The 15,510-nt window shown below is 45.3% G+C and overlaps 1 protein-coding gene across 1 annotated transcript in view; it reads right to left on the bottom strand.

Annotated features, from left to right (window-relative positions):
• The window catches only part of CACNA2D3 (calcium channel, voltage-dependent, alpha 2/delta subunit 3), an 869,108-nt gene that overhangs the window by 158,437 nt on the left and 695,161 nt on the right, over positions 1 to 15,510 (bottom strand). The window contains exons 20-25 of the mRNA XM_012643362.1: positions 15,446 to 15,507; positions 13,997 to 14,064; positions 9,663 to 9,708; positions 9,406 to 9,503; positions 7,173 to 7,266; positions 4,174 to 4,269 (exon numbers count right to left, since the gene is read on the bottom strand). Coding sequence (XP_012498816.1) covers positions 4,174 to 4,269; positions 7,173 to 7,266; positions 9,406 to 9,503; positions 9,663 to 9,708; positions 13,997 to 14,064; positions 15,446 to 15,507 — 464 coding nt within the window. The remainder of the gene's footprint in view (positions 1 to 4,173; positions 4,270 to 7,172; positions 7,267 to 9,405; positions 9,504 to 9,662; positions 9,709 to 13,996; positions 14,065 to 15,445; positions 15,508 to 15,510) is intronic.

The following is a 15,510-nucleotide window of genomic DNA, read 5'->3' as shown; positions in this document are numbered from 1 at the left end:
TGGAGAGCCCACATTTCAGAGAGGAAGCCCAGGTCATTAGAGGGCACCCTCCAGCTCTGAGATGGTTGTGGAATCTGCCTCCCTGTAACCCGCACGAGCATGTTCTAATTCCTCCCTAAGGGCCGGGACCTTCTTCTTCTCAGTATCTCCAGGGCCCGGCTCTCAGTAGGCACTCAGTGTATGCTTAATGATCACACAATTAATCAGATCTCATATCCAGATAAGAGCTCCTCAAGTATTAAAGATAACTTCCTATATCTTTTCTAAATAAAATGTCTTCATTCTTTCAAATTCCCTCTTGGTAAAGCCACCTTCCTTTGTAAATGCTCTACTCTGTAAATCTGCTATAAAATTTTGTGCTACTAGAACTGGTCATTCATTGTGGACCAAAAATGGTCTGGTATAGCATAGCGCCTACATTTCTTTACTGACTCTCGCTGACAAGATGACTCTCCAGACATTAAACACTGTTTTAAAATTTTGCAAAGCACTGTATTCTCATTCAGGAGGCCAAGGCCAACTTGGGAGTCATGAGCAGGACTGAGAAGGTGCGGGGACCTCCCATGCTAATCAGAATGCTGGGCACAGGGACTCCTAGGCTCAGCGTGATAGACAAGCTCTTCTTGGTGCTGCTCTATTCGGCGCTAATGTTTCCTGATCCTAAAATCACTGGGCTTCACAAATATTGAAATTGTAGCCTTTTACTTGTTTTCTTTAGACATGAGATTCTTCATAAACCTGACTTGAACGTGTGTGGGGAGGAGCTTCTACTGCCCAGCCCTTGGCAGGATGAACAGCTGCCTTCCACGCTGGGCCAGGAACACAGCCACGGCTGAGCAGAAGGTGTCTTCACTCCTGGCAGATCTTTTTAGTGGTCACATCACCACAGGCAACAGGTGCCCTTTCAATGCCAGAGTCATGGTAGATGGGATGATAGCTTGGGTAGAAGGTGTAAGGTGGTCTTCACTTAGACTGATGGTGACATTCAGGCTTTAGGGATGGTTTGGAATGCTGCACATCTGGGTGCCTGGTGCCCTGATGCCCAGGACAATGCTGGCACCCAGGGCAGCAAGCAGGAGCACACTTGGTCTCCATTAGTGCTGGTGTGAATGTGAAAGATTCTGGTTTCCAGGAAACCTGGGAGGCCCCTGTCAACCACCAAGCAGCGATTTGGGAGGAAGCGGGAAGGGGAGAGCTGATTCTACAGAATCCCAGAAATATTCTTCAGGAAGAAAGATCCTTCTGAGAAGATGAAAGCTTCTGGATACTGGGGGCTACTGTGGTGCTATGTCAGCCAGGTCCAGGTTCTGGGCAGAGCTGGGTGACCTTGGGTGAGTAACTGAGTCTCTGAACCCCTACTTACTCATCTGTAAAATGGGAATATAGGAATGCTGCACTCATCAGGATGCTATCAGAATAACATGAGACCATACGTGAAGGGCGTCATATAACCTGAAAATGGGCTCAAACAAATATATGAGATTCTAAAAGCCCAAGAGTCTATTTTGTTCCCTGGGGTTCGAATGGAAGGTGTAAACTGGTCATCTTTGAAACTTAGGGCTGGAGAGGGGACCAGTAACTGCACTGAGAAGGCTAACATCACCGGATGCTGTATGCATAGTGACATGAGAGGTCACACTGAAGGCACAAAATATATTGTCACCACTGGGGATGATGTTACAGGGTTACAGAGTTACAGAGGCCATGAACTATAACTGACCCACTTCCAAATGCAGGCGGTGGGGACAGGAGATAGAATCTCAGTGTAGAAGACTGATGACAGTAGAAATTAATTCCAGGGTGGGGACTTTATATTATCAAGTTTTCTGCCCAATAATACTTCCTTTCATATCCTAGTCAAAAACAAAAACTAAAACAAAAATCAGAAACATTAAATATTTTCTAGTCCTGGCTCAGAGAGTGTATCCAAATTGCTGGATCTCAATGAATACCACTTGGTGGGAGGGGATAGGCAAGAAAAAGACTCCAAGACAATAGATGTTAGGGCCTCTCAGTGGTCCCTAACCTTTTTGGCACCAGGGACCGGTTTCATGGAAGACAATTTTTCTACTGAGGGGGGTTGGGGGGGAGAGGGGGACAGGGATGGTTTCGGGAAGATCCCAGCACATTACATTTATTGTGCAGTCAAACCTCTCTGCTAATGATAGTCTGTATTTGCAACCACTTCCCAGTGCTCACATCACCACCTCAGACCATCAGGCATTCGATTCTCATAAGGAGCGCGCAATCAAAATCCCTCGCATGCGCAGTTTACAGTAGGGTTTGCGCTCCTATGAGAATCTAATGCCCCTGCTGATCTGACAGGAGGCGAAGCTCATGCGGTGATGCGAGCGATGGGGAGCGGCTGTTAATACAGATGAAGCTTCGCTTGCTCACTCGCTGCTCACCTCCTGCTGTGCGGCCAGTTCCTAACAGGCCACGGACAGGTTCCAGTCTGCAGCCCAGAGGTTGGGGACCACAGCTCTATATGACCCAGCGATATGAAGACAGAAGAATCATTTCATCCATCCACACAGTATATGAGTACCCACTCTGGGTCACAGTAATGCCACAGGTAACAGAACTCATTAATGTAGGTATTTAGCTTCTCAAAGCAGTTTTACATCTATAATTTTTTGATCCTCTCAATAACTGAAAGAGATCATTACCCTCACCTTTCAGATGAAGGGAATGAAGATGCACACGTGAGATGAGCCAGATACACAGCCCAGTGTTCCTGTTGTCTTTTAAATCCATCACAGTAACACAGATATCAGACTAGCAAGATTTCGTGTTTTGTTGTTATTTTTGTTTGCTCCTTTTAATCTCAGTACCAGCAGCATCCTTCCTCCCTGAGTAAAAGAAAATCTATTCCTGTGTCTCCCTTTGCCTCTCTGAATGCTAACAGGAGAAGGCAATGTGTATCTCAGCATTTCTAGCCCTTCCTAGGAACTTGCTCTCTGGAAAAATAATTGTTAGGGGATACAGGGCTAAAAAAGCTTTAAAAAAAATCAAGTCCCAACTACAGCCGATTTCATACATGACAAGTGTGAGATACCAAGAAAGCCAAAGTGCTAGGACAGAATTCAAAGCCAGTCTCCCAAACCACCTAAGGATCGACCAATCTGCCATTTACCACATGGGGTTTGTAAGGTTATGTGGTTGGTGTCAGGGCCTCGTCTAAGAAAGGCAAGCAGCACCACTGAACTCAGGCTAGACAGGAAGGCAGCGTTGCCTCCGTGGGCCCCTGGTGGGCCAACACCTCTCAAATCTGCAGCCACCCCATGTGGCTTGGTTACTCACCCTCAGGGACCCTGAAGGTCGGAGTGTGTTATGCTCCCTGGTAACCTGTGAACTCACACACACACTTGCAAGCCACGCTTTCTGAATCTCATGATCCATTTGTCCCTGGCCTAATAATTTCTCTTGCTTCAGAGAAAAGAAATGGGGAGAAGACACTAACAGGCTCAGAAAAGACTTCACAGACTCCCCACCAGCTCTGGGGAAACAGTCGTTTGGTGAGTTAAGGGCCCGTGGCTCTCTGAAGACACGGGGCTGAGCAGTGGCTCAAAGAGCATCTGGGTAGTGGACTCAGCTAATCTCTGCCCACCGTCCAAACAGGTCTCCTTGGAAGTACAAAGAGACACTGTCAAACCCCAGTGCCCCCAGACAGCCCACCCCTGGCTGTGGAGGTCTGCAGTCCCTCTGGCTAAGTACAGAGGCACAGAGGTTTATTAAAACATAAACAAATAAACAAGGCTCGAAACACTGATTTTCCTGCAGGCAGTAATTCCTCAGCATAGCTGCACAACAGCTGAATGCCCTGAAGCCATTTGTCAGGAGATGAGCGCTCCCTCCCTCTGGTGGCTCCCCCAGCAGCGGCACTGCCTCCCAGGGTTCTGAAATGACTCACCAGAGCAGGAGAGGACTCCAGGACGGTGGACAGAAGCCAGCAAGCGTGAGGAACAAAGGGTTGTGGAGGGGCTAGCAGGCAGGTGAGCATACACGCTGGGGCCCCCATGGTGGAACAGAAAGGAAAAATCTTAACAGGCCTGCGGTGGCCTGAATTTTGTTTCTACCGGTGGTGGAATCAAACAGTGAAATACGCTTCCCTTTGAATTTCCCGTTTCAGGAGCTCCCGGAGCCCCTGCAGAGGAGCCTTCCTACACTTACTGATTGGTGAGCTGCTCGGCCCCCACGAACAGGTTGATTCTTGAGAGGCCTGTGCGAGTGCCGAGGAAGGCAACCTCCACGCCCTTGTCAGAATTCCTGAAACAGAACAGCAGACATCAGGGGATGCTTCCAGACAGTAAGCAGATCATGGCTTTTGTATTTCAAGACTCACGGAATGATTTTCAACATAGCAGTTTTGAAACCTGAACTTCGACAGAACTTATGGGAACACAGACACACAAGCACACACACGCACAAAGCGTAGAATGAAAACTCTTATCCTTTACAAAAGTCTTCATGGTGATACTCGCAGGAAAATTGAAGAACTTTCTGCCAACAAAAGCAGAATGACAAAAACGCACTTACAACCATTAATCCATCCTTCTCTCACGGTTCTGGGTATAAATTCAGAGAGAGCAGGCTGAGAATAGGAGGGCTTTAAGCAGAGGAAGAAATCCTTGGGATTAGTTTTCTGCACCGATGCTACCGAGTCTAGCCTGAGATCATTAATAGAATCTGCCATTCGAGGGAATAAACAACTGAGCCACTGACCCAAATGTGCCACATCCCACAGCCCGAAATTCCACATGGCTGGAATAGGAACTGACGTCCACACAGCTTAAAACTTAAAACTTCCACCAGAGCACAGGCTGTAGTCTCACCACCGACCCTCAAAAGATGAGGCAAGAAATGGCTTCTTCAAATAGCCTTGTAGGATGTCACAGATAGAAACTCCAAGGATGGCCTTAGCAAGGAAAACTGATTTAAAAAATTCACTAAAAATAATTTTGTTTCAACATTCAAGGCAAGTTTTATAATGTTTGAGCTTGTCCTTCAGGAGATTTACAATGCACGCTTCTCCTTTGAAAAAAGCAACTAGCCTTTCTCCACAAACACATAATTTTATCCTACAATAAAAGTATGAAGAAAATGCCAATTCTTGAGTTTTCTTCTCTGTCCTAGGTGCTAGTAGCAATTTGATCTGAAGCACTATCCATGTCATCTTCAATGTGAGATCATTGGTTACTTCATCTTTGACGGCCGCCAAGGTGGTCAGTACTACCTTTAAGTATTTAAGGGTTGAATAAAAACCAACACCGTGCATTTGTTTCTGCTTACAGCCTACACCAAATTGGATAGCCAGGCTGTCCAATCAGTTACAGATGTGGACTACAAAGCAAGCTACCATTTTGAAAATCTTCCGTATGTGTTAGGAATGAATCAGAACCAGCAATCTTTGCTCAAGATTTTGAGTTTCATGAGAGCTCAATAGAAACATTTCCACATCCACTAGAAAAAGAAACCCCAGGAAAGCTCGATTCTTTTCCAGTGCCCCAGGGATTAAATGCACGTAGGTAAGCAGTGCAAGGACACTCCCAAGTATGATGAAAATGGTAGTCTTTCTTTGGAGCTTCAGACTCACTCAGTAAACGGCCTACCTGACATTTTCACTTGGGAGACTTTCAACCACTTTAAGCTACAGTGTCTAGAAGGGACTCTGGCCATGCCCCGCCCCAAACTGACCCTCCTTCAGTGTCTCTCTCCTAGCAAATGGCATCATGTACCCAGGTGTCATGACATAAACCTGGAAATGATCCCTGACGGCGCAATATCCCTGTCCTCACACAGCAAACCCATCATCACGTCCTGGCGGGGGGTCTTACCTCTGAGGCAGGTGACGAGTAGACCTCTACTCTCTGTGCCCACTGCCCTGGTTCAAGTGGCAAACCCCTGGAATGCTGTAGGAGCCTTTAATGTCGTTCTTACCCCATTACTCTTTGTTCTCCACACAGCAGTAGAGAGGTTTTTTAATGTAAATCTGATCATCTTCCTACCCTTCTTAAGATCCGTCAATGATTTTCCAATACTTTGAGTATAAAATTCAAAATCCTTTACTTGACTCCCAAAATCCTAAGACACCTGGCCCCTCTCCAGCCTCATCTCCTGACATCTTCCACCTACCTTCTATATTTCAGCTATATTGACCTTCTTTAAATTCCTCAAATGTGTCAAATACTTTCTCAGTTCAGGGCCTTTGCACATGCTGTTCTTCCTGGAGTGCTCCCTAACCTAATTCCTGTCTTCCCTGTATACTCTAGATCTTGTTACAATCCACATGTTCTTACTGCTCCTTCAAAGCAGTTACCATGAGTCTCAATAACGCAGCACACTATATGCCACAGGTTCCACGATGGCAAGGACCCCATCCGTTTGGGTTACTTCCATGTCACCAGCACCTAGTTCAGTGCCTGGCACGTAACAGACACATAGTCAAGACCTAATGAAAGCACGAATGGCAATGAGAACAGAATGAATGCTAGACAGGACAGAAGGGAAGGTAAAGAGAGGGGATGAACTAATGAAGATTAGAAAAGTGGAGAGAAATGAATAAATGTATCACATGAAGATATAAGGAAACAGGAATGATTTTTCTTCTTATTCTTAATCTCTAATCGCCTACTTAAAATAGTAGTAAAAATAATAATAAAAATAAGCTGCTGAGGCCGTTCCCGCCCTAGTCTTTTTCATCAGTTATCACTGCCTTCCTCCCACAGCCTCCGTCCTCCACTTCAGATACAAAACCACGGGGCTACGTCTGACGCCCTAGGAAATAGAGCTCTCCTTTCTCCAGCCTACTCTACAACCGAACCTGGCCTCGATCCCAAGTTCCCTCAAGACTGTGAAGTAGAGGGAGCTGTGGCAAGGCAGAAAACAAAACGCTCCTCACGCCTCCCTCTCTCTCGGAAGTGTCACCCTACCTCGGCATACTGAGTTTCATGTAATGTTAAAATTCAAACAAATTATATGTCAAACCCGGGAGCTTGCCATCCAAGCCCGAGCCGCTAATCTGCTCTAGCTTTTGTGGTTTGGAGCTTTGGGAAAAATTAAAGAACTTTAACACCAGGCTCCTGAAACAGCTTAGTTCTTTAAACCATAACCATATTTTGGAGCCCTGGTGAGGAAATGGCCATGGAAGGGGGACACGTGCAACCACTTACTCGGATTTGTTGAGGGCCAGGCTGGTCCAGTACGCTTCGATGGGGGCACTCACCACGGCATCAAAGAGGACTTCTTGGATCAATTCCTTGTCACCTGTTGGGAGGGACAGATGAGAAGACAGCTTTGGCTGGGCTAGAAGAAGGGAATGGGAGGCTCATTCTGCAGAATCTGCAGGCTACTTTCTTACATGGTGAGTTGCTTTATGAGTCCACCTCCTACCAGTTGAAAATATGAAACAGTTCTGACACCTGATGTGCCCGCAATGCAGGGGCCTCTGAAGCATCTGAGTGGGACGATAGTAAATTGAGAGACTTCAGTGTCTCACACTTCAGTTTTCTGCTTTCTCTCCCATCTTGCAGTGCAGGCCACGGGCCAGCACACTGACTCCTGCACTTGGAGACCAGAGGCCAGTCCTCTTTGGACAGCTGCGTCTTGACATCCCCATCTCTGTACTTTAGTAAAACCTCCAGGGCAATTCCTCAGTGCCCTGGTCTCAGTTGGCTGTAACGCAGGAAAGGCACACCATAACTCAGTGACTACTGGGGCTATTACTTTGTGATGCCTTCCATTTGAGAATTTTTTCACTTTCAAAGAGAGTATCTGTCCTTATCCAAAGGGACTCCCGGTAGAGCTCTGTGAAAGAGGCCAAGGAATGAGGGGGATATCATGAGTCTAGGCATCCTTGCCTAGGGCTCTCTCGCTTAGAGCTCTCTAATCACTCCACAGAGGAGGGAAACTAATTATTAATATCACAGGAGGCAGACAAGTCCTCACCCTGAGTGGGGACAAAAACAAAAACAAAACCACAATAGAGCTTTGCTGAAAAGCAAAAACTGGAAACAACTTAACTCATCATCAGTAAGAAAATGGATAAATTGAGATATAGTTATGCAGTGAAATTCTATACAGTAATTCAAACAAATATGTTAAAGCTAAATGATAAGCTCAAATAAATTTCAGAAATATAATGAGTGAAAACAAATTAGAGTACATATATGTATTATATGTATATATAGTATGTATTATAATACTATATGCAGCAACTGATATATTATACCATACATTATATATAAAGTTTAATATACAAAAAAATAAAAATAATGCTACCTATTATTTATGGATACCTACATATGTAGTAATAGTATAAAATACATGGGAATGATGAACTAATCAGACAGTCATTCTCTTTGGAGAGGAAATGAGACAGAGCAGGGTTACATGGGGCTGCAACAGTAACTATAATGTTTCATTCCTTAAGAAGCACCTGAAGCAAATATGGCAAAATATCAAGATTTGTTAAGCTGGATGGTGACTATAAATGTATCTTTTACATGATGTCTATACTTTTGTTTTTTAAATATGTCATTAAAAAATCAAAGAAAATGAACAATTGGGGATATCCACCTGACCCTTTCCCTTCCAAAGCGTCTGAAAAAGGAAATCCATTCTGTGAAGATGTTGTTTAGTAGCTGGATAATACCTCTATCTCTCTCCTAGGATTGCTGTGGTTATTGTGTAAGGATAACATATGTAAGGCACTTTTCACATCATCGAATAGGTGATGCTTGTTAGCGGTGGGGGCGGGAGCCATGCTTATTTGCGGTGGCTCTCCCCCAGTCCCAATTTTAGCTACTAGAGCTATCCTGAGAGAGTGTGCGGAATGTTCCTGCCTTTGGGAGCATCCGGGTCTGCTGCTGCTCTTCTCTGCCTCCTCCGCACAGCCGATGGCCGTTTCTTACTCACGGAGCTTCCCCCCGAGGACACTTGGGAGGAGGAGGGAAGAACTTACACCCCTCCCTGAGAGGCAGCGTGTCCTCGGGGTGACCCCACTCTTGGGAGAACCAGGAGATCCTAGATGATGGCCTCGGAGGAGACAAGTCCTATAGCCAGCCTTGCTTCTCAGTTGTAAAATAAGGGAGCTAGATCAGCAAATACTGAAAGTCCTTTCCTCGTTTTAATATTTCCATCCTATTCGGTTGTTTGACTAAATGGTTCAGCAGGGGGACACACCCAACGCAAAGGGTTAAACTGGGATTGGGGATTCTGTACGATTTTGGGCAACCCACATTCTTTCTCCTGTTCCTACAGGAAGCAGGTATTTGGCTGGATTTCATGGGACTGATAGTGTCTGCCAAAGCAAAGCTTCCCTTGAAAACTGAGGCGAAAAATGGTTTTGAGTTCACCCCCCACCAGCACCACATGCAGCCAGCACACTTGTGGAAGCACACTCACATTGGAGCAGAGGTTCTTTGCCTTTGAGGTAGAGCTTAATAGCTTCTAACTGAGACAGATGGCGGTGCTCAGGGTGTAGGTCAGTGTTGCAGTAGGACCTAGGAACGCGATACAGCCAAAAGAAGAGTATATAAATATTTACAGCAACTCCTTCCTTTGTCTTTGAACCAGGAAAACTGGAGAAGGGGGCAAACAATTTGATATCAAAGAGGGCAACAAAGGATGTCAATGCCAATGAAGGATTGTTTAATTCTTACCATTCATCTGCCAAGGACACATCAGGGTGTTCTAAGTCATGCAGGCCTGAAGGTCAAGCAGAGGGGGTTAATGAGTAAATATCAATCCTCCTCATCTTGAGATTTCTTTTTCTTTTTCTTTTTTTTGGAGACAGAGTCTCTTTCTGTCGCCCAGGCTAGAGTGCCGTGGCGTCAGCCTAGCTCACAGCAACCTCAAACTCCTAGGCTCAAGCAATCCTCCTGCTTCAGCCTCCTGAGTAGCCGGGACTACAGGTACATGCAATAACACTCAGCTAATTATTTCTATTTTTAGTTGTCTGGCTAATTTTTTTCTCTATTTTTAGTAGAGACAGGGTCTTGCTCTTGCTCAGGTTGGTCTCCGCCTCCAGACCTCAAGCAATCGTCCCACTTCAGCCTCCCAGCGTGCTAGGATTACAGCTGTGAGCCACCACACCCGGCCCACTCCTCTTCATCCTCCTGTGTGCTTCAAATATTCCAGGCTAGGGCTGTTGGGTGGGTTAAGGGTAGATATCAAACCCCAAAGGGACCTCCCTGGGAACAGGGACTCTGAGCAAAGTACACGTTCTCTTCCCAGGCAGAACTCTCTCCCCTCTCCACCTCACTTAGCCAGCACTGTCACCGTCCATGGATGTATGTCCCAGGAAAGCCTTAACCCCCGAACATAAATGATACACTACTGAGTTCTGAGGGAGAAGCCCAACAGGATGATGATTAGAAACACTGACTCTAGGGCACCATATAGTCCGAGCTGGGAACTGGGCTAGGCCACTCAACTCCTGTGTGATGTTAGCAGGTTACTTTACTTTTCTAAATGTCAGTTTCTTCATGTGCAAAACAGGAATAATAATAGTCCCTAAACTGATGGGTGGTTGTGAAGGTGAAATTATAGGTTGAACAATATGAAACTGTCAATACTCAACTGTTTTTGACCAGCAAAAATTACTAGTTGTTACAGGATCCTAAGTAAAAACAAGTCATTGGTCTGGGAAGGTAGCTAGGGGAGCTGGGGCTTGCAAGAAATCTGGAAGTTTTTATAGGATGCTCCAGACCACGCTAACTGCAAAAATCACTCTCTCTCTCCAGGCACTTTCATGTGACTTGATTTCAACGGGCTATCAGCAGACAGATACTTCTGAATGATGACCTCAGGAACTCTAATGATGCTTCTAGCCTGTTTTAGGAAGTCAGTCAGTTTCTTAAATGACCGATAGTATCTTACTTCACTTTGGACTCCAGTTTCCTCCCCAGATACAAATGTATAAAATAAGTAGCAAAATCCTAGACCTATCACACAATTCTGCTTGATTTTACAGGAGGTAAAAAATAGATTAGATTAAATATCATCCTATATGGCCCAAGTGGCCATATCCAGGCTCCAGCACCTACTGGTTGAATGACTTTGGGAATGCCATGTCAACTGTTTGAATTGTATCAGCTATGAGTACAGACAGTATTGTGTAACTCACAAACTCCACAAAATGGTTAAATGGGACAGTGATCAGTCCCAAGAACAATCCATCCATCCATTCATCCATGCATCCTTTTTTTTCTCTTTTCCTCCCTCCTGACCAACCAACGTTTCCTTCCTTCCTTTCTTCTTTCCTTCCTTCAGTATTTTTACTGAGCATCTGCTACATGCCAGGTACTGAGAACATAGGCCCTAAGAATATAGCAGTGAACAAGACAAAAATCACGGCCTTCATCATATTTAATTTCCAGTGGCAGAAAAGACATAAGTAAATTAAATTAAAATATATAGCATATCCAATGGTGGTGAGGGCTGAGAAGGAAAAGAGAGCAGGGAATAAGGATGGGGGGAGAGAGATGAGAAGGGTTGAGAGAGAGTTTACATTCCAGTGATGGTCACAAAGGCTGCACTGAGAAAGTGACTTTCAAATAAAGACCTGAAGGGTGAAGGGCAGTCATGGAGACCACAGGGGAGTGCACAGGGCAGGCAGAGGGACAAGTGTAGTGGTCCTGGGATGGGATTGGACCTTTCCAGAACACTGGGTTAAGGATGTCAATTCTGTCTTTATAGTTTCAGTTCCAGTCAACCTTCATCCACAAAACCCTCTCTGGCTGTATTTCACAGGACTCACAGGTGAGACCCTGAAAATTTGATTGTTCTATAATTCTCTCATCTCTGATTTTGGTCCTTCTGACAAAATCACATCTAATGACGATTGATACTGCTGATGATCATGGCATACACTGTAATTTACTGATCATTGTGTACAATACATATAAAAGATACAAGGTGTCAAAGGAGATTCAGAAAAGAAATGATTTTAGCAGGTAGAACTATAGCCCATCCCTTCAACCTCAGTAATGACACCTTACATTTCTTTCTAGCAGTTCTACCTGTTCACCATCGTTGTAATATCTGGCATTGGCAAAGCATGTGGAAAATTGAAGATCCTGTGGAAGTGTGGTTGTCACCCCCAAGGAACTCCTCCCCTCTCCGAGAGAAGAAGAGAACAATAATTATGCCATGCCTCCCAGAGATGACAAGACCCTCTCCTAGCTAGCCCAAGGGGAAGCAGCTTTCTTAGGCTCTATGACTCAGCAAAGTTGGCAGGGTTGTAAGTCCTTTTATTTACAGAAGACCAACAGAGAGAGGAAGATCTGACCTCATTTGTGTGGATAACCAGACACTCTCCCCCTTGCTGAGGGTTCAAACTAATTTCTTGCATGGTGGTTACAGTGAGCTCTGAAATTCTCTCTATGTGATTCCTTAGCCTAACAGCTGTGGAACATACAGGAAGAAAATAGGGACTAAAAATATGATCCCAAAGACAGTGCAAAACAACTGTGTGTATGAAGTGGGGAGAGAGAGAGAGAGAGAGAGAGATGGAGGGAGGAAGGGAGGGGGTGAAGGGAAAGGCAGGGAGGAACAGGGCCATGTATTGAGGATTGACTAAGGGGACGGACACAGGAGAGGCAAGCCATCCCTTCATAACCTCTCCTTCTATTGTTCTGACCACGAGTTGTTTTCTCAGCTTGACCTCAGATGCCTTAGACATGCATTTTCTGGCTTCATGAGCAGTGATGTCCACAGAACCAACATGACCCACAGAGCTGGAAAATTCTAAAAGTTAAAACATGCTTTGTGAGAACACATCCTAGAGAGTATCTTGCCCAAGTCACAAAGCTGCCCGTTTTCTCTTGAGTGTCTCTGGGAAGAGAACCCATGCGGTTAGCTCTGTGGTGGGCATGCTCTGGGCTCTGCCACTTTAGTGAGCTTCTCTGCTCTGCTTTCTGCTCTGTAAGGTCTCACAATCACAGGGGAGATAAAAATGAACACCTGTGACACAATGCAGGGATGACCAACAGTGAACCAGAAGGCCGTCTATGGGACGTAGCATCTCAGGGACCATCGACCCCATTCTTCATTCCCTGCTACATCATCTGAGTGAGCCATGGGTGGCCCAGCTTCTGGAAGTTCACCACATTCATTTGCAACCTGTTCTAATCAATTAAAACTGGGCTCATAACTGACCTGCGTGTTCTTGGCCTTCCTCCCTGGGGATACCCAGGAAGAGTACTGGTCTGGTCCAACTTTCCCTGAGGACATGCAAAGCCCAAAGCCCAGCCTGGGCAAGTGACTCACTCCAGGCCATCTGGGGAGCGGCGGCCTGCAGAGGACCATGCTCACCCCTCCCTGGGGGCTCCCGATACTGGGAAATGTACTGTCTCTGGACTACTGGGTTGTTAGGAGATGAAAAGGACAGTACATGTGTGATAGCAGTTTGAAAGTTTAAAGAGCTGTAACAACTGCTTCTGTTTCCTGGGAGTTCACTGTGCGCCCATGCTCTATGAAGACAAGAGGATCTGGGAACCTCGAGGTGCACTTACTCTTTCTAACCTACGTAAATCATTTAAATAGTCACATTTCTCTTTATAGCAGGGCTGCCAGGAAACACAAGTGAAATTTGTGGCTCAACTGTGTGGGAGACTGAGGCTTCCATCTCTTTGTTTTCATTTTCACCCCCTGGGCTTGAATTTTAACATTAATTTGTGTTTCTCCTGGTACTGATTTTTATGTATGAGAAGAACATAGTTGGTGGATGATTCCTGTGAGTTGTCTCAACAACTTTTGTGGATTAAAGAATATAAGTAAATTAAATCACAATCACAAATCAAGGTTCCTGCCATTCTGAAACCCAGGCACAACAGGCAAAAACGGGATATCAAATGGGCACGTATGTGAGTCCAACGCCCGGAGATTAGCCAGAGATTTGGACAGATGAACAAGTTCTTCAGTTAACTCAATAGCTGGCTCTGGAGCTTTCGTCCCACACCAAAGGATAACACGAGCCAGGGCGGCATCTTACCTTCTTCGATGGTTACGTTCCCACGGAAGAAATATTTCCCATGGCCTCTGGAGAGCGCCACACCTAAACTGTGCAGAGAAACAGAGCAGACCTTGAAACTCATGGCATTGACTGCAATAGTCTTGTGGGCTAACATTTTTTTATTTTCCATTTTCACATTTCCATTTCATGTTATGTAAACAATTTTTCCACCAGTTTACTTTCAAAACCCCACTGATTATCGTTGGTGTTGGTTTCTCTTAGGTTCAATCAGCTTCTTCAAAGTAATTTCTGATTGGAAATGCCAGCAGCAATTGGATTCTCTTGTGTGTTTTTCTAAGAGTTGTGGCAAACTGCTGGCCCTTCCAGCAAGCCCTTTTCTCGGATGCCCTCCCAAGGGCCATTGCCCTGCTCTTTACACATCCTTGCCCTGAACTCAGCTGGTATGGGTCTCTCCAGACCCTAGAGGTTGGGACAGGGGAAAATCGACCCCTCCTCACTGGCAAAAATGAAAACTTCCACTACCACCTGAGTGTAGCCACCGTCTCGTGCGGCAGGCTTCTTTGCCCAATCTCTCCCTAGTCTAATAGGTTTCTCACGCTCACTGGCTTCCTTTAAGCTCCTTTCTGGTTTTGCCTAAAATAAGAGAATATATTTTAAAAACATAGTCTCTTCATTTGGCAAACCCACTTATCAGCTCATGTGTCCTTGACTGCTCCTGGTTCCAAATGGAATCCATTCACGATCTCTGGCAGTATATGACAGCAATGCTAGAATTTATTTTTCAGATTAATCAATTGTCAGTAAGCTCGTTCTCTCCTTAGGTCTGTGAGACACCAGTTCAGGAACAGGAAGCAGCCCTCCTGCAATAACTTTTTACAAAACCTGTTACAACACTAAGTTAATACTAGCGGGGAAACTTTGGAATGCTACATACGCATCTGAAAGCAGGCAATGAGGCAAAGCCATTTTTCAGGACTGTTACAAAGAGAAACAACAGGATTCAAAGGTAGACAAGCACAGAAGGACAGTTCAGAGAAATTGAAACGGAAGCACAACATGTGTGGATGGATATGCTACCTCCAGGTTTGAAGGATTGTTTTTTTGGGTCATGGAAATAAAAAGCGAAATGGAGCTCATGAGGCAGCAAGTTAGATGGTTGAGGATCTTGGTAACCCTCTGAACTCGCCTCCACCCTTAGTGGGAACCCCCAAAGCTTATTTGCTTGATAATGAGATGCAAAGCCATGACAAATCGAGTGAGTTCTCCTAGGTGAGCCTGAACCATCTTCCCCCCTTCTGGAAAGCAAAAACAAAAGCAGCCTGGGAAAAGCCCCTTCCTCACTCTTTCCAGCCTTTCGGCAGGGTGTTTGGTTATCTTCAGATGATGAGCTCTGAGAGCGTCAGCAGGTTTTGTACAAACACAACTGATGGGTCTGATGGAATGTCCATGTATTATGGTCAGCTCTACCTGAAAGGAGTACCCTTGATGTCTGTATAATAGTAGTCATTTGTCATCACCAAAACCCGTTTCTA

This window comes from Propithecus coquereli, unplaced genomic scaffold, assembly GCF_000956105.1.
Source record: "Propithecus coquereli isolate 6110/MARCELLA unplaced genomic scaffold, Pcoq_1.0 Scaffold1, whole genome shotgun sequence".
Lineage (NCBI taxonomy): Eukaryota > Metazoa > Chordata > Mammalia > Primates > Indriidae > Propithecus > Propithecus coquereli.
The sequence above is the reverse complement of the archived record's forward strand: the minus strand, read 5'-3'. Positions and strand labels throughout refer to the sequence as shown.